General features: G+C 38.7%; 1 protein-coding gene across 1 annotated transcript in view; it reads left to right on the top strand.

The window, feature by feature from the left end:
* The window catches only part of LOC139708955 (uncharacterized), a 44,565-nt gene extending 24,859 nt beyond the window's left edge, over positions 1 to 19,706 (top strand). The window contains exon 3 of the mRNA XM_071620924.1: positions 19,554 to 19,706. Within this exon, the coding sequence (XP_071477025.1) occupies positions 19,554 to 19,706 (153 nt within the window). The remainder of the gene's footprint in view (positions 1 to 19,553) is intronic.
* Positions 19,707 to 20,327: the final 621 nt, after the last annotated feature.

The raw sequence follows: 20,327 nt of genomic DNA, 5'->3' as shown, positions 1-20,327 counted from the left end.
CTTATATACATATTATATGCGATAATATATGCATTTTTCGGTGTGTGTCTATTTGTGCGTTAGTGGAATGACTTGAATACCTGAAATGAATGTCAATAAATGTCACGTCCACTTGGCGATTTAGGGTAATATAAATAGTAATTAGCAGTGGTCTCAACTTCACTTATGTATTATATAATCACTTTATCAGAATGATAAATTATCATTCTGATAAAGGGATTTAAGCATGACTGAAAGTGGGAAAAGTTTCTAAGAGCACCATTTAAAACACGTTCATATGAATGAATACCAGCGTCAATTTTTATCCAACTTGTTATTCTTCTGACATACACGTGAACGTCCCCGGATTACTCATATAGTACTAAGACATGATGGTCCTGATGCTCCACACCCATACGTCTGTTTGTTGTTGTTCTGTTGTTGTTGTTGTTGTTGTTGTTGTTTTGTTTTTGTTTTTTTTTTTTGGGGGGGGGGGGGCTACAATTGCTTCAAGCTAATGAGAGTCTCGCCTTCTGCATAAATCACAATTTTATTAATTTTACTAAGCTAGATTTAATCGAATATTATCTACTTTCACTTAACTTTTTTTCTAATAATTCGGCCAATTTGTCATCTATATTATCACAGTCATTGTCAATATTACTGTGAAATAAATGCAGAAAAAGAAAAAACATAATCATGCCTAATAACATAACGAGTGATTTGACGTTCATGAACAGTTCATGAGCTCTCTAGAAATAAAGCCAAGGTGTCTTCACAGCTATAATATAGATAATATAAAATTCATTTTCATTTTCAACAATTCTCATTATTACCATTGATAGCATTATCACCGTCATCAAAAATGTCAATTTATCATCATTATCATCATAATCACTATCTGCATTATACTCCTCAGGCCTGGCCTATTGGATGGTGATGCGATTTTACACACAAGAAAAAATAGTTCATAATGCGTATCGAAAAGATATTTGTCTCTCTTTCTTCGGCTTCCGAACCGGGGTAGAGAGGAACAGGGCGTAGGTGGTGGGGTGCCCCCGGTTACTGGATATTATGTCAGTGGTGCTTGCTTTTACCGCCAGTTGTTTACCGACTGGCGCGGTTTGTCACTTAGTCCAGCCGTGTACACACATTGGAGGGGCGCGACAAGAGGTCGACGCATCCAGCCGGCGACAAAATCAGATTTTATTCGTCAGAGACAAAAAGTCAAGGTAAAAGCGAGTTCGTATGACTCGCCTCCAACTGGGATAGACAGATCACATAAGAAGAACATGGAGGGAGAGAGAAAGAGAGAGAGTGAGAGGGAGAGAGAGAGAGAGAGAGAGGGAGGAAAGTATAGTAAACTATTTTGGCAAGTTTTGTTGGCCTCACGAGCTGGGGAATTGAACGCTTGTTCATCCCCTTGTATTTGGCAGGCGACACGCCACCGCGCCCAATGTACCGTGCATGCGTGCATGCGTAAACACCCACATGGAATAGGTCAGTTCACCTGCAAGAGGAGGAGAAAAAGAACAGAGTCAGAAACGAAGAGACATGCGTTTAGAGAGAAGAAGAGTGAGAAAATGAGAAATAGAGTATTCATAAGACCAAAGACGAGATGACGAGGGATGGAAGAAAAACGAGAGAAATGAATGTAGAAATAAAGAAGGAAAAACTCAAATTAAAGAAAACAAGAACAGAGAGAAATAGAGATGAGAAAGTAAATGGCAGTGAAAACAGAGAAAGAATGATAAATGAGATCAAGAAAAGGAATAATCAAGGAAAGAAAGGAGAACGAAAAATGAATAGAATTGGAATGCCATTGACACTTTAACGGAGATGATGGTTATAATGATGATGATGAGGAGTTCTAAGTTCTAAGTTTAAATACATTCACATTCAAACTGAAGAAGTTGTTCATAAATTCCTATATAGTTAAATGAGTTATATTTTAGTTACCCTTAATTTTGAGCTTTCTTTTTTATTCGTTATACTCATTCTTTTCTTTTATCTATTACTTTCCTACATTATGTACATATACCTCGGTGATCCATCGCACCATGTGCCTCGCGTGTGCCGGTATAGACCATTCGTCTCTTCTCCTTTCTCGCCTCTTTCCTGTCCTCTTGTCTCTTTCTGTTTCTTCTTTCAAAATAATTTCCTCTTTTCCTCTTTTTCCTTCACTCTGTTTTGTTTTTCTCTCTCTATCTTTCTCTTTACAAGAGAGGTTGCTTGTGTTTGTTTGTCCGTCTGTTTGTTTGTGTAGGTCTGTATGTGTTGTGCGCCGTTTATATTATATGTCTAGCTAATTGCTTTTTGATGTTATTTAGTCTTTTTGTCCACGAGGAGACTACAAAATACAAGCTTAGCTTTTTAGCATGTCTCCTCCATTTCCTGCAACTTTAGTTTTAATTCAATTTTCATTTGCTTTTTTGATGCGTATAATAGTATTGTTAACTTCACGTATTTTTCTTTGTTACTACATTGTATTGATGTTGTGTTATTTTGTGTATGAAAATGTTGTTGGTAATAAAATAAATGAAACGAAATGAAATGAAATGAGGATGATATTGATATCGCAACAGAGAGTAAAAGGAAAGAGACTGCTCATGAAATAGCGGCAGGATAGGTACTTCTGTGAGAGGTGTAAAGGTTGCGCAAATGGACCTCGAAATTTAAGAGCCATGCCATGTCGCCTGTTTTCATTGGCAGGGCACACACAGTTTAACAATAATAACGACACACCCGTAAATCGATCAGTCCACAGTGTGGAGCAGAGCAGGGAAATGGACAAAAGAGGATTGTCAATGAGAAGAACGTGATAATAACTTCTGAAAAATGGAGGGATTGAAGAAAAGCTGAGGAGCTTATATGATTTCTATGAAAGAGAAATGTGTCATTTTTATAGAGCAGGATTTAGAAAACAATTTGCAGAAGGGGGGGGGGCACAAATTGTCGGAATGGTAAAATAACTCAAATGGATTGCAGTTGCATGGAAGAGTAGAGAAGTTTTGTGTTTGTTTTGTTACGCTGTGTGCTTGATTGTACGGTCCCTTCTGAAAATATTACTTTCACAAGTGCAGCAGTACATTTACAGCAATGAAGAAAGTAAAGAAACTCTTGCGTACAAGTTACGCTGTTTCGTGCGTTTGCCACCAGCCGTAATGAATGTGCGTGTCATGATACGGCAGGAAAAAACAAACAAACAAACAAACACACTGCACTTTCTGTTGCTGGGATTTAGCCCAAAGATATCGCAGAGGAGATACTGTTTTAAATCCAGCGGAGCTATCAGATACAAGTCCCAAGTGTCTGTTTCTGATTGGTCGGAGTTCAAGTTACGCTTAATCGTTATGTCCAGTTTATGAACGTTACATTTGTACGCAACAGGACCCCAGGACCCATGTCGGCATTCCCGGCTTATCGCCATTTCTCGAGAGCCTCGCGATTTCAGCTTCCGGAACGTGTTAAAGGAAGAAGGGGAAGACGAAAGGAAAAAACGCGTATTACCTGTAGGTGAGTACGGGTCTACTCTCGTCCCGTGCAAGTCTATTGAACTCAAAGGGTGACTAGAAGCAACTAGTACTTGTGACGGCTGGGAGCAGGGAGGTGTTTGCTGGGAGGATGGTAACACCTGTTGCGTTCAAAGATGAGTTTTTCTTTCTTTCATTTATTCATTCATTCATTCTTTCTTTCTTTTTTTCTTTCTCCTTCTTCTTCTTCTTCTTCTTCTTCTTCTTCGGTAGACAACAAGCTATTCTGAACGATATCTATAATTCTGAAAGTCAGGGGTGTGAAGGGAAAGGCAAATATCATAAATCTAACTAGCCTCAAAGGAATGCCACTGTTGTATATAATAGTAGCTTCTCTTTCGGAGTTGGATTATGGTGATTTCTGCGAGCTTGCCGTCGTTGTTTATTTGTTCGTTGTTTGATTATTTTGATTATCTATGTCTTTTGCAAATGCTAAGTAAATAATAATGATAATAAAAATAGATAATAATAATAATAATAATAATAACAATAGGAAAGAATCCTTCAAAGAATAGAAAGATTAAATCCTGAATCCAGACGGTGCGAATCAGTACCGAAATTTAATCATCTGTTCCTTGCGTCATTATCAACTTTACCTGAAAAGTTCTTCCAAATCCGTTCTTAGCTTTTTGAGTTATTTCGTAAATAGACAGACAGACAAACAAACAAACAAACAAAAAAGTTCCTCCTTGGCGGAGGTGTACAATACCCTGCAGTCAGGGGCTTGATTGCTTCAATTCAATTCAATTCAATTCAATTCAATCATAGTTTATTTCCAATCATCGAAAATCAAAAAAACATAATACAAAGTATACATGTGATGAAATATTGTTCAAACGTTTGCATAAGATTCATGTAATATATATACGAGACATATTGTAGAACAACATATGACATGTACAATATTTAGGAAAACACTGTATAAATACTTCGTGGGCGAGCGGAAAATAAATTCGATTATGGAAAATAGTGATCCACTAAAAAGCATAGCTTGTCGGACGTGGATCGCTAGACAAATAATGAGTAAATTATATTCTATTCTATAACAATATACATGTAATTATTTTGAGATACACCGGTTGGGAAAAAATATAGAATACCAATGCTAGTGCCCGGACACTGCTCACTGAACCACGTGTACCGGGAAAATATGACAAGGACAAGACGTTCGTACACACATTCAATTACCCACACGTATACACTGTAAGACGCGAGACAGTACCGAGAGGAGAGAAGACGGTAACAATACAAGTCTACGAAGAGCAAGAGACAGGAAAGGAAGAGGAGAGAAGAAAGAAGAGAAGTCTGCACACAGAACACGCCAAGTGCTGCGACATCAGGACAAGTGAAGGCTCAAGCATAAATCAAAACAATTTAAATCATCTAAGATTATAAGTAGAAAGTAAATATTTTCTGAGTTTGTATTTAAATGTAACAACTTTGGGGGAATCTTTTAAACTATTATCTAAATTATTCCAAAGTCTGGGTCCGGTATAAAGAAATGTATTTTGGGCATGTGCGGTTCTCATTAATGGAAGATGAAATTCGTCGGATCGTCGCGTGGGATAGTTATGAACATGACTATTTCGATGAAATGAATCATGGAATATTTTAGGTAAAAAGTTACTGTTGTAATTAAACATAAACTGGCCAAGTTGAAACACATACAAATCATTTACTTTTAATATTTTATGGTCAGAAAACAAAGCATCTGTATGTTCTCGGGTATGTAAATGAAAAACAATTCTAAGCGCTTTCTTTTGCAGTAAAAGAAGTATTGCTTGAGCGCAATACTATTATTATTATCAATAATATTATTGTTACCATTGTTATCATCATCATTATTATCATCAGCATTAGCATTAACATTATTAGCATTATTTAATAGGTTTGAGGGTCGTGCATGAGCAGAAACGTGTTGTCTGAACAAAGACCGCTACGCTACGTCTGCAGTCTTTAGAAAGCATGAAATATGACAATTCTGTAAGACTTCTTCCAGAAAGAGTCTTTTTTTTCTCCATTTTCAAAAGGGTTATTGAAATGAGCAGCCATGATTGCGGGCCTTCCGTGGAAACCCCCCCCCCCCACAAAAAGACAAACAAATCAATCAATGAAAAAGAAAGAAGTGTTGTTATTGGAGGTCATTCGAAATTTGTACAGCACATCTGATGGTCACTATAATACCTCATTTCATATGACCAAGTTAATGACCACGGGATATATTTCTGTATCTCTTTTCATAGGGTCGATGAGCAGACGGCACCTCCGTAGAGATAAAGAACACTTCGGGGGAATCTTATGTTATGATGCTTCCAACAGAGACGATCCGTCGAAAACCTTAATCATATCAATTGCGTGTCACTGTCAAGATCACGAAGGAGCTTAGTATTTTTTTTTCTTTTTAATGAACGGGATTGCTTATCAGAACTCGGGATTCACATAAACAGAGTGTGCTTACCTTTCTTTCCGGGAAATCGTAAAACGGCAACGCTACGACTCTTGAAAGTCAAGCACCTAAATTATGCACAGATTGGCATTCTTCCGTGGCGTTTAAAGTTTAGGGCCGCGTGAGGCAGTGCCAGAGCTCGGATGGTGCCAGGAGCCGTGCACGTCATCGCACACACAGTTAACACTCTTGAGAGCCGGTGTGCAAATGGAGTGATACTATATCGGTATCAGATCGGGATGGCATTTCGGCGTAAGCCAATTTGCTCCAGGAATACTTGGCAAGCTTTAACAGCATTATCAGATTTCCCCCCCCCCCTTTTTTTTTTGAGAATACATAACTTCCTGTCTTGGAGGACGTCCAATGCGATGCTGTGTATACCTCGGTATACACCATATCTTCTCCTAAGGGGTACCCTTCTCATTCTCGTAATGTTAAAGGGAAAGTCCAGACGATTTTCATAATCTCACATCATGTTGTACATAAATTAACAGCTCCATGTGTAAATCTGTGGAATTCATTGTGACCCTTGAGCAGAGAAACATACTCTGAAAAAACCCAAACAAATTACACTGAACAAGGATGGTGACATAAGAGGCTCACATATTTCAGAAATGTAGCGATGTAATTACATTGCAATACCACTTGCTTAACAAGTTCACCGGTGTAGAATATTATGCATGTTTTCTTCTTTTTGTTCTGCTTCCTTTGAGCCCCCGCCCATGCTTCTTATGGTGATCTGCCACGTCGTCATCCTTGTTCAGTGTGATTTGTCATAAATTTTGAAACCATTCTTATTCTTCATCCCAACCGCTATCTGAAATTCTGAAACTCTGTACCCAGTGTAACCAATTTATAGTTGTTCAAATTAATGTTTAAGTCTGAAAATCATTCAGAATTCTTCTTTAAAAGTGGAAGACACGAAACCCGTCACGTGCTGCAGATACAATAGATATACGTAGACTATGATTGCTGACATTTCGCGGAATATCAAGTGATAATTGTCTGAGCTCACAACTATATATTAATTTTACGAGTGGGCAGTGCCTAAAGGTTGCCACGGTGTCTGCTATCGCGTCACGTCATCTCGGAAACATTGTATGAGGCCAAATGATAGCAATATGAGTTATGGCACATCGTTTCTTTGAAAGCTTTAAGACCGTGCATGCAGCCGACCAATTGTAACAGGTTATTCAGGTTTCCCTGTTGCTTTTTTTTTTTTTTTGCTTTCTTCTTCCTAACCATGTGCATAATTTACAAAACTTTCTGATAACGAAGCTGAAAAGGTAATCGGTAGGTATTTATCACTAGGCACATATTGAATGTTCGTCTTTTTCATACGTCAGTCCTGTTTTGCACACACACACACACACACACACACACACACACACACACAACACACACAAATATTGACAACTTTTAGCGTTCGGAGTTAAATCCGCCCCCCCCCCCCAAAAAAAGGAAACAACTCAACTCTATTCTCACTGCCGTAAAGCTAGACAAGTCAATGACGCTTTTAAATAGTCGTGATGGTCGTTCTGAGAACGCTATATAGTCTAATGAGTCAATCTTTCTCATTGGGATGTTCTTCCTCCCGAGTTTGTTCGGGAAATGCTTCACTAATGGGTCACTTTTCGCTGTAAGGTATTCGTCATCCCCTGTTAGTGTTTTCTCCTTGATCTATTTTGCGTTATGGTCTCCGATACTTTCCTTTCTGCTCTCTCCTGCTCTTTTACTCAGTGGTTTCTATATCTCTTTGCATGGAAATTACTTGTGGGCCCTTCAGTGATTGCAATTTCCTTTGTGCATTTTTCTTCTCTGGTTTTTAGCTATAGATTCAAGGTTTGTATCATTTTTTGTGACGATAAGATTAAGTTTATGTGAAATACAAACACATGCACGCCCCCGCTCATATGAATGTTTCCGAGAAAAGGACAAAGAGCAAGAAAGAGAGAGAATAATGTGAAAGCGAGAACAAAAGATGGATAAAAACTACATTACCTTGACATTTCAGATGACTGACCAATCGTTTTAAAAGTCAACTGACGGTAAGCATTGATAGTTTACCTATTTTGGTTGATAACCGCCGCAATGTTTGTTTCTAACCAGTGTCTTTCGTTTCGATCTCAGGATCGACAATTACATTTAGCGCGCAGAGTGAGCAATAGCACCATGGATTCTTTGAAAAAAAAAAACAAGTTACATCTCCAATGAGGTAAAGATAAAGATACAACTGTCAGATTGATGTTTGTTGGTCTTTAACTGCTCACTGTAGAACAGTGCATGATTTCAGATTCTCAACAAGACCAGAAATGGAAAAGGAGAAGGATGGAGACAATGCAAACAGGCAAGAAAGCGATATTGAAGGAGCAAGGTGTTTTTATATTCCATCACTGTCTAGTTCAAATCCACCCACACACAGTGCACTATATTCTCTTTGGAGTGAAAAAATTCGAAGACATACACGAACATCTGATATTTGCTCAAGTTGTTTTGATTGTCATGGTGTCCATGGGACTGTTTCTATTTATTTTTTTTTTTGTAGTCAAGGAACTTTCGCCATGATCGTCGAGGAAGAAGAGCGAGAACAAAAGGGTAGCGGAGGACAGACAAAGGGGAAAGGGGGAGGGGCAGCTCTTGAAGCCTTTGAATAACTGTTAAACAGGTGACTTTATACATGAGGCAAGGAGGGAAGGGGGAGGAGGAGGGGTGAACTAGACTTAGTCGAGGTCAAGCAAAGAGAACCATGCATCCTATTTTTATAGTGGATCAAACCTGGCGAGTCGCTTTGCATCGCTGGGTGGGTTGGATACACCCTCTTCGTCCAGATCTACCTATATCCAGGGGCCTGTTGCATAAAAGTTACTGTTGTGGTAACTTTGCCATCCAGTGTTAACTACCATGGCAACAATACTCAACAGCCAATCGAAATCAAGAATCCCATGGAAGTTACCATTGAATGGCAAAGTTACCATAATAGTAACTTTTATGCAACCGGGCCCAGATGTGCATTTTTTAGTCAGTCATAGTCTCACAATCCGTCGTTGAGTCCGGGAGTCTGTTCCACAAGCAAGGAGCTGCTGACATATTATGCTTCACCTCCCCATTATCATGATGATCTCAGAGTGCGTTGTAGCGCGTTGATGGAATGAAATATGCATAATGGTGCAAAATAATGTTTTTTTTTCCTAATTCTATAATTATCGTTACAAACAGTTTTACTACCATTATCATTATTGCCAGTATTGGTATTGTCATTATCCTCATCGTCGTCGTCATCATCGTTATCATCGTATCTCCCTCCCAAAATGGCTCTTTCCCCAATGTTAGCCAGTTAAATCATGGCATTTCAATAAAAACATGAAAATGAAATGATGATAATGAACCACATTTGTTTGGGAGGTTGCATGATTTAATTATTGACTGCTTCAATGCCAAAGTTTAAAAGAAAATCTTGTTGTTTTTATTCATAAAATCCTTAATAATCTCTTTCCTGATTTTCTGATTTATCAAGTTGACACATAAATATCTAATTACACTCTCAGGAGTTTGGCATTCAAAGTGCTGTCACCAAAACCCAAAACCAATCTCTGAAAAAAAGTAACACCATTTAGAGTGCAGCTCAACTATTTAACCAATTATCGGGAACCACGAGTAGCACAATTCTTGGAGGATATCGATTCTATTTTCTTACTTGAATTAGGAGTTCTTCTATTGTATATAGTGTGACAAGTCTGTCCTGAATTATTCTATTTCCGAGATGCTCTCTTTGCGATTTACTGCTTTTGTATTAAATGTTCAGTTCAGTGTTGTGTGAGTTTATAGTATGTTGCTTTTTCTCATCTTTTTTGTTTCAGTTTAATGACATATTGTTTATGTAATATCTTATACGTTGATTGTGTCACTGTTTTTATATACTGAACAGACTTGCTGAAAAACAGCCACACGGCTGCGTGAAAGTATTTCACTCATTGTATCAAACAAAGAAGCAAACAAATAAACAATCAAACAACATACAAACTTCTGAGGGAAATCTGAACAAGCATATGCAAAGTTTGGCTTTGAACTCGGTACCTTCATTCTTCTTTGTTGACAAGCCACAGCGCAGTTCTGTAATGGCGTTGCTGTTGGTCATTTTTGATGCATCAGGAATATTAGGTCTAAGGAGTTCCTGAAGTGCTGGGGAGTGCTACTCGTTGCTTCCGAGTTGTAACCATTCCCTGTGGATGTAGCACGTAGTAAATCATGTTCCAATAAGCAATGAGGTTAGTGGTCACGTCGCTGAAGCACGAAGCCTCAGTCCCACCCACATAGACGACACAATATCACCACTTTCACAAAATGCAGTCTGTCGCAAAACAAATCTTATTATGTCCTCATAAAGTAATAAACAATAATTAAAGAGGCTTCCTAGACAACATTATGACCAACATGAAAAAAACAACAACACATAAATCTCAGAGAACTAAATAGAGGGAAAAAAAGAAAAAAATGGAGAGCCAAGAGAGGGACAGATCTGCTAACCAACCACTCAGCTAGTTAGTATATCATATTGGAGAGAGAGAGAGAAAGAGGGGGGGGGGATCGAGAGAGATGGGGTGGGATGATGAATCAAGGCGTAAAGGCTCTCCTGCTGTGCGCACACCGATGTTGTAATGGAATCCATCGAGATAATATCATAACCCTGCATGGATCCCCTAGATTACCGAACATTCCCTCGAAGCTCAGATAGGTACACCTTTATGCCACCTCTAGAAGGTAAAAGTGTAGGCCTACACAAAAATGTATCTATACTGCTCGGAATACTGTCGACAAAAATAAGGAATAAACAAGTAATGAGATCAGACGTCATGCCGATATGTCGGACCGTGATTGGTTGAAAGCCAATTTGTGCTCGGCTGGTGTCACTCATTTTCAATGTGACTTTTTAAATGACATGCAATACAACTGCCTCCACTCCACATACAATGGAATGCATCACCATTTAAAACGAAGAGAAACGAACACACAGAAAAGTACCATCGATCAAATCAACTGACAAATGTCATTCCCACTACCTCGCAATCCCATGAGTGAGGTGCTTGTATATCTTTCTTTAAAATTCACGGCTTTACGGCATCAGCCGCCGAATCCATAAGCCGTTCCTTCAACGATCATTCTGAACTCTGAAGCACGGATCCTTGATCACAGTTCGAATCGCTTTGTGATAGAAGTCGAACTTGCGAATGTGAATGTGTGTGTGTGTGCGTGTGTGCGCGCGCGTGTGTGTGTGTGTTTGTGTGTGGGTATGAGTGTGTGTTGTATGTTTGTGTTTTCCAGCTGATTTTTTTTTCCAAGGGTGTATTATAATGTGTCTTGAAGTCTCAGATTTTGATGGAGCGTGAAGCTTGTGACAAACAGTTTTAACATAATCCCTCCAAGGAAGAAACTTTGGTAATCTGTGCTTGAGGAGTTCGTTCAAAGTTCAAATCTATTTTCATTTCCATCAAATAAACATAGAAAATTATATACAATGCATATTTGTAATAATTGCAAAAATGTAAGTGAACAAAATACATGTGATAATGAGTAATATAATGAAGAAAACATGACTATATAACACACACACACACACACACACACACACACACACACACACATATATATATATATATATATATATATATATATATATATATATACATGTGCATATTACAAATTAAATAAAGATGGGAATGGATGTGGCGGGTCCAGCTTAAAAGCAAAGCTTGTGCGATATGGGACCCTTAAGAAATACATAAGAGAATGAAAAGTGAATGAATGAAACTACAAACAGATATAAAACAAAATCAAAGGAACCAATGTCGACCGATATGAGATCAAATTAGGAAGGAAAAAAAGAATGCTGTTGATGCCTCTATACAATAGTGTCTGCGCTAAGCCGAGGTCGTTGAAAAAGGTATTACCGTTTCGAAAATGTCGCGAAAAAGGGAGTTTGAAACTTCAAGGTCTAGTATATCATCGCCATTTAAAGGTGCTGGTTGTATATTTCAAGTTTTGCCCAGTATCTGCTTCATTTCTCATGCATGCAGATAACAACATATTTAAGCTGTCTAAAAGAATCAGGTTCCAGGTCGACCACGCCGGTTCCATTTTGCAGTTCTTTGAAATGCAGTTACAAGACATACAATTATGAAAAAAAGTAAGGCTTCATGATAGTGACCTTGTACTATTCGGATTACTTGCTGACTATCATTGTTACGTCATAAAATAATCTCTTCGAAGGGCCCCTCCTCCAATAAGGAAAATTCCGCAATATGTTAAAAAATTGTCTTCAATGATTATTGCGTGCATTTAGATAAGACTGTGGAATCAGAACGGCTAAGTTGACTCTCCTCTATCCAACTCTCATTTGCAATGTATATAGGGCGGACTTTCTTTCATTTCAAGGTGATACGTAGCCCTTTTTGGAAATTGTCCCAGCTGCCCTATATCATCATCATCATCATCATTATCATCTATACCACCACCACTCTCCCCCTCCTCCTCTTTATCTCTCCTTCTCTCTCTCTTTTCTCTCTTGATGTCGTGCCACCAAATTTCCAAGAAGGTTATCTTTTTTGTGGCCACGTCGGGCAACTAAGAATTAAAATGAATTTATATATTTCCTTTCATTTCGGGCCACTTCAATATTTCTTTTTCGGGCCATAAAACTGTCAGATCTAAAGATCTTAGTAGCCCTTATTGGCCATCAGAGAGTGTTCGTGTCGAGCCCTATTATCATAATGCATACACATGAGTTATGTGTAGTCATATACGTATAACTATGTTGTGCGTTTATGTATGATAATGATAATGCGATAGAATGGCAAAAAAAAAATGTTTCCGTCGTGTAATGATGCATTAAGTATAGATGTTTATGTGTGTGTGTGTGTGTGTGTGTGTGTGTGTGTGTGTGTGTGCGGGCGTGTGTGTGTGCATGTTAAGTGCAGACAAGAATAGTATATGAATATATTCTCTTGTATATGTACATAAATATAATTATATATATATATATACAAAAAATGAATATATATATATACAATTTGTATATACATATATATATATGTATATATATATATATATATATATATATATATATATTTAATATATATGTTGATAAGGTAGTCCACGTGTTGGCAAGATAAAAAGATAAGTAACAAAGCTGCAACAAAGTTCATGCTGTATTCACCAACGGTTTATTTCGCCTTATTGGCCATCAGAGAGTGATGGCCAATAAGGTACTGATATTATATACTGATGTTATATACTGATATTATATACTGATGTTATATAGTCGTGTTTTTTTTCCTTCGCCTTATTTAATATATATATATATATTTAATATATATATATATAGAGAGAGAGAGAGAGATAGAGAGAGAGAGAGAATAAAAGAGGTTATGTGACGAATAAAATGAGGCATCATAAAAACGGTACAACAATGCTCAAAATTAAACTACGCGGAAAACGCGATTAATCACAATTCGTCATGTCTCACTTAATCGGAACTAATGGACTGAAATTTTCCAAATGAGAGTGAATGACGACTTTTAATTGATTTTCTGTTCAAAGAGGGAAGACGACGAATTCTATCCTTGATATTTTGCTGTGACTTAATTTACTCAACTTCGCTCTAGGTGTTTAGTACCCTTTGATTTTTGTAGTGAATACAAGAATAATGTCCGTACATTCCCAGGGAAAACGTAATTATTTTTTTTCCAGGAATGCAACAGACGTAGATGATTGTGACTAATATGATTAATTCAATCATTATGATAATGTTAACTCAATCACAGTATACCCGCCATTGAATAGAGATTTTTGGAAAGTATTGTCAGGTTTTTTTTTCTTTTCAATTATAATGCATATAATGACTGAAACGCCAACTGATTCCACCATCCGTGCCAAAGCGTATGACAGTATGTGTGCATGTGTGTGTGTTTGTGTGTTTGTTACGGGGCTATCTCCTGCGTTTGTATCTTCTTTCGCCTTATCTTCCTCGGCGAGAGAGAGAGAGAGAAAATAGTAGCAAGATACATAGACGGATGGATGGATAGATAGATAGATAGATGGATAGATAGATAGACATAGATAGACAAAGATAAGTGGATCTCGCCAATTTATTATGAATAGACTGAATTCGTAACCATGGCAGGGCATTACTCTTTTGCTGCTACCCTTCATTTTTTAACTTTAAGCTATCAACGTTTTGTGGAGACGACTGCGGTTTGAATGTACAGTAACTATAAAAGCTGGTACACTCCTGCCAGGTAGTCAAACACGAAATGTCTCGATCATTATCACGTACATGGCGGTTACTAGTATCTTCTTTAACATCTTACCACGATAGCTTGCTCGTTTTGCAGCTGTGTGTCTCGGCTTGTGTGTGTGTGTGTGTGTGTGTGTGTGTGTGTGTGTGTTTGTGTGTAATGGTCTGCCTTTAAAAATGCGTTTGAGTGTTAATCTATGTTTGCGCTTTATCATTGTGTGACAATGACAATGACAATGACAATGACAATGACAATGACAATGACAATTTTATTTATCTCATGTCACCCAATCAGGGTATTGGAGATAACCATGTGAATTATACATTTGAGATTACATATCGACAAAAAAAAAAAAACAACAAACAAACAAACAAACAAACAAACAAACAAACAAAAAACCAAAAAAAAATAATAGATAAATAAATAAAGAAAAAGAAAATAAATGTGTGTATATTCGTGTCTGTGTGTGTGCGCGCGCGCGTGCGTCTGTAGACAGAAGAATATAATATGTATTATACGTGTATTATCATTGTCAAGCAGCTGCGGGCATAAAAGTACATGCAAGGTGTAAATTCGAAAGTCAAGATTTTATCACCGGCCACCAGCCGCCAATTCTAGCTGTGACCTGTGTGAGCTCGTGCAGAGGGCCATTTCAGTTTTGATTGCTCCTTTTTGTTCGCTATACCGATGTTAATTTGGGATGAAGCCTCGGGCCAATTTTTACGATACCAGCGTCAGCTTGGTTTGCGACAAACTCCGACACGCTCGTTGCTGCATAAATTGTTTCATTTCTCACCGTTTATGACCTATCCAAAGCAAAAATGACATGTCATCGGAGCATGTCACGTTGTTTTAATTTCAACAGGCGGTTATTATCAGTTATACTTTTCTTTCTTTCGTTAGGCGTGTTCGTAAAAAACATGCGCTTATATGTGGAACGCGCACACATCAGTACCGGCACTTAGGGAGCAGAACTTAAACGCGCGGAGCAACAGTGCCTATCTCTTATAGAGATAATATGAACTGACTTATCGAAATACGTATACTTTCAGGGGCTATCTCACGTGAATTATGGCTTTTTTGTGTGTATTCTAGCTGCACACTATCTTGATTTCCAGGGTATTGGTACACTTAAATGCCTGTCATCCAGCGAGCATGGGACCAACAGCCGTAATTCCCCTCCAAAGGGCTAGGTGCAGGGGATAAGCGCCTTGCCTTGTGGCACGACTACTGCAGCCAGGGAACTCGGGCCTCGGACCTCGGACTGACGGTCCGAAGTCTCATCCACTGAGGCACACAACAGCGAGCGCCTCAATCAGATACGATTTATGTATGTAAATATAAATATATAATTATGAACATTTCGTCGCTCCCATGTGGAGCGATGATCACACAAGATTAAACGCAATTATTACGAGAGAACATGGAAGTGTAGGAGCGTAATGCAGTGTTCGCAGCAGAGATCGGCATCAGCGCGCTGACATCTCGCCCTAAAGGCCCATCGAAAGTAGGATATTGGTTTTGCTCGCGGGGACAGAATTAAGGTGCACTTAAGGTGGAACGTGAATTAACGGCGGGGAGATAACGTCGCAACTTATCCGATCAGATAATGTGGGGATATTCGGCGGAGAAGTGCTCAGTCTCGCAAGTGTGCATGTTGATCAGGGTGCTCCTCGTTGCTACAGGAAAAAAACCCCAACAACAATAACAACAGACAACTGAGAGCATTCAATGAGAAGTAAAGACAGGATGACCCCCCCCCCCCCCCCCAAAAAAAAAAAGAAGAAGCAGAAGAAGAAGAAGAAGAAGTAGTAGTAATTATGGAACAGAAAGGAACAGAGGGAATGGTGAAAGAGAAGAGAGATAGACAGAATTAAGATTTGAAAATTATATATACATATATATATATATAGGGCCTATATATATATATATATATATATGAGTGTGCTTGTGTGTGTGTCTGTGCATGTGTATGTATGTCTGTGTGTAGTCGTGTGTGTTCCTTCGTGTGCGTGTCAGTCTAAGGGCTCTCTTCTGCGTTTGTATCTTCTCTCGCCCTATCTTTACTCCTCGATGCGCTTTGAGCAAAATTAAAAAGAAAAATCCCCCAAACGGAAATGACCGGCTCTGTAAAGTTCACAATTGGCAAGTCGAAATTGAATTTGAAATGAAAATCATTTAAGAGGTTTTGATAGAATACGGCTACTTTTTTGACTTCATCTCTTCCGACTTGAAAAGATGAACTGGCTTGAAAAAAATAGTGAGCGCAGTTGGTTGTCTGCTCTGCATTCGCTATAAAAGTGTTCCATCCTTGTCTTTCCGCCTCAGGAGGGGGGGGGGGGGGGGGGCAGGTGGGTTTGATGAGAATGTATTGTACCCATTCCATTCGGTCTCGCTCAGTGCTGGTGTAACCGCTATGCAACTCAAAATTCATTGACACAATAACCGCCATACGCAAGTTGTCTACTTTAGTAGTTATTATCTGTGTTTGTTTGTTTGTTTTTTGCTGATTCTCTTTCTTTTATAAGATCTAGATTTCAATATCTTAAATCCACACACAAAAAAATAAGAATGATTCTTTGTCTTGCATCTTTTGCAGAATTTGGTATAGAGTGTGCCATTTCAACATTAGTTTGATATCTATGGCTGCAGTTTTCTTGGAAACGGCCTTGGGGAGCAGACTTCCCTGCTCCTATAATGAGAAACAGCCTGCATTTTACTTAAATGTTTTTTCCCCTCGGGAAAATTGATCCGTTATAAAGTGGCAGGTTGTCATTAGTTAGAATGTTAACTACACACGTTCGTACTTACGCAGACACACGAACTAATATATAGAAAGTATAGCACACACAGAAAATCACGAACATTCTGTCATAATGGTTTCAATTTGACGGTTAACTCTTTTCTCCCATAATAATGATTCCCTACACTTCAGACGTCAGAGGAAACAAGATATCTAGGTCTTTGGTCGTTCTTAAATGTCTGTGGGGGAGGGGGTACCATCTTCCCGCTCCTGGTGCTGCCAAGGGAGTAATGTCAATCCTTTCCTTTATGTCCTCGGTCGTAAAAAACAAAAACAAAAACAAAAAAAAAAAACAAAAAAAAAATCCCAAGAAACACATGCGTACATTCCGGCCCACCATATCTCAGTTACTAGAGAGTGGAATACCGCACGAATTTAAACACACAATAAAACACACACAGACACACACACTCAAACACACTCAAACACATACACAGACACATTTGCGCGCACACACACACTTGCACACACACACTTACACACACACAAACACACACATACACACACACACACACACACACACACACACACACACACGAGGCTGACTATCTCATCACTATTATTATTAAAGACAAAATAATGTGTGCATCCCGGTAGAGGCTTCTATAGTGTGTAAATACGTGCGCGTCGGGTGAGAGGATTATGCGCTAATCTCTGCTGTCACATCACGTTCGAGACTGAGCGTGACAAGAAAAGCGAACAAATCGACCCGACGCCTCTTAGTTCGAGAGTCGAGGCTGCCCGCCGCATAAACTCGACTTTCAAACAAAGGATTAGACAGCCACGCTAGATTCATGACGTCTCTATCCATCTCAAGATCAGTCTCCCTATCGGTCTGGGGAGGAGGGGGGGGGGGGGGGGGGGAGGGGTGGTTATGCCTGAAGTTCAACCAGCAAAGTCAACAAGTAGGGGAATACCTCCACTGAATAAACACTTCAAACAGAAATAGAATGATAATGGCATTCTTACTTCCATGCTGAACGTAACGTTTAAAATTACCTTGTTCCTGGTGCTGTAATGCATGCTTTTCCAGGTTACTTTGTATTCAGTGATGATATTTCGCTCAAAAGCTGATTTCGTCAAAGCCTTGCTTTGTATGCGATTTGTATATGGGTAGGGCGTGACACTTGTATTCTTATACATTTTATGTCTATGTCTGCGCTGCCATAGATGTGGAGCGAGTAAATACAGGCAGACACCTCGACACTTAACCCTGATGTTCTTATGCAATCCGTACAAAAAACTCGGCTTGCATAATCCATTATGGGGCGCTGTGTCATAGTGGATAAGACTCCCGACTCCCGATCGGAGGACCCGAGTTCGAATCCCGCCTATATAGTGCTTACGTCCTTGGACAAGATGTTTTCACCCACTATGTCCCTCTCGACCCAGGTGTATAAAATGGGTACCTGGCCAAGTTAGGGTAATAATGATAGAAAGGCCCTCTGGTAGAGCAGTGGCAACACTGAAGAGGCTACCCTGGGTAAATGAGACCTTATTATTATTATCCACTCCAGTCTATTGAACTTCAATCCTCACCATATTGAAGGATGCTTGGTGTCAAAGTTCCTTTTCAGCGATGGGTAAGGTCTACCAACATGTGTATTGAAACTGCCATCACTATTCACAGCTTGTTGTATAAAGAGGCACGGGAGCTCTGGGATTGTGGCTTAGAGGAAGTTGTTATCATTATATATATATATATATATATATATACACTGCAAAAAGTCCGGTGTTGAAATAGTGAACACCGAGCTGGTGTTAAATATTCGTCGGGCTCATTTATGGTGTTAAATTAACACCTACGGGTGTCATTTCCAAATTTTAAACTGTTTTTTTGAAGAGTTTCTTAGTAACTGCACTTCTTGTTGATTTTTAATTTAAACAAGACGATCAAGAATTTTACATTAAAATACTAGATTTTTGAAAAAATGTGAAAATAAATTTACACCAAAGTAACACCAGCTGGTGTGGTCCCTTATTGAAGCTGGACGGGTGTTAAACCATTGATATTAACACCAGCAAATATCAAATCAACACCATGTGGTGTCATTTTTGAATTAACACCAGTACAGTGTCAAAATAACACCAGGTACAGTGTCAAATTAACACCACGAAGTGTCAGGTGAACACTTTTCAACACCATCACAGTGCATTTTTAACACCTGTGGGTGTGGTCCTTTACTGAAGTTTGATCGGTGTTAGATTTAACACCAGTGGTGTTAAATCTAACACCGATGTTTTTACAGTGTATATATATATATAGTTTTGTTACTTATCTTTTTATCTTGCCAACACGTGGACTACCTTATCAACACATATATATATATATATATATATATATATATATATATATATATATATATTTGTAGCTACAGCGAGGGCACTCGCTCCGGACGATAAAGGGTTTGGTCTCCACGCGCAAGTCTTTTTTCACATCACCCAACATAATGTGCCATGGTTGTGCTGTTCTGGGCAGCCCTGTCCCCTTCAGATTTTAGAGAAGGCGGCTGGCTAGAAAAGACTACGCTGCAAAGGGATCATTCATGCAGAACACCCAGGAGTCAATAAAAGAGATGCAACCCCCGGATGGATGGGCGGAATTTTCCCTCCTGGTCACCATGAGTGGATGCGCAGCACAAGCCACCGCATAAGCCACAAGAAAACACAAGACGAGTTTCAACACTTATACAACAAAAAAGTAATACAATTGACTTTCGTAGAAATAGAATAGCTTAACATCTAGTGAGTCATCTTGGGTACCATCTAGAAGGCCATCTTGGAGCCCAATTTGGATGTCACTGTGGCTTATTAAAGTCATTAATCATAACTTGTGTTTGTAAGTGTGAGACTTTCATCTATTGAAGAGGACGTTAATATCAACCTTTTCAGGGTATCCTGTCAGGCATTCATCATGGGATATTTTAGTATAGATTGCTATCGTGGAAGCCATTTTGAATACCGCTCTAGCTGATTTGACACATTCCCTTAACTGAAATAAACATGTTCTTATGGAAATGAAATACGAATTATTGGTTTCATAACTCCAATCATTTTTAGCACACCATTTTTTTTCACCATTTATTAGGAACTGTAGGAAATCAGGAAACGAATTTGAGGATACAGTATATGTCAAAAGCTTCAAGGAAACAAAAGTTGCGCCATGCAGATTCGGATTCAGCACCCTCGAAAAGGAGTAAACACCGTCATTTTGTTTCGATCTTCACTATTCATAAAGAGATATGATTAAATTTGAGATATTATGTAGTGGCGCC

Source organism: Diadema antillarum, unplaced genomic scaffold (assembly GCF_040938485.1).
Source record: "Diadema antillarum isolate AM-2024a unplaced genomic scaffold, OU_Dant_1.0 seq00001391_RagTag, whole genome shotgun sequence".
In the NCBI taxonomy this organism is placed as follows: domain Eukaryota; kingdom Metazoa; phylum Echinodermata; class Echinoidea; order Diadematoida; family Diadematidae; genus Diadema; species Diadema antillarum.
Note: the sequence above shows the minus strand (reverse complement) of the source record. Positions and strands in the feature narration are given on the sequence as shown.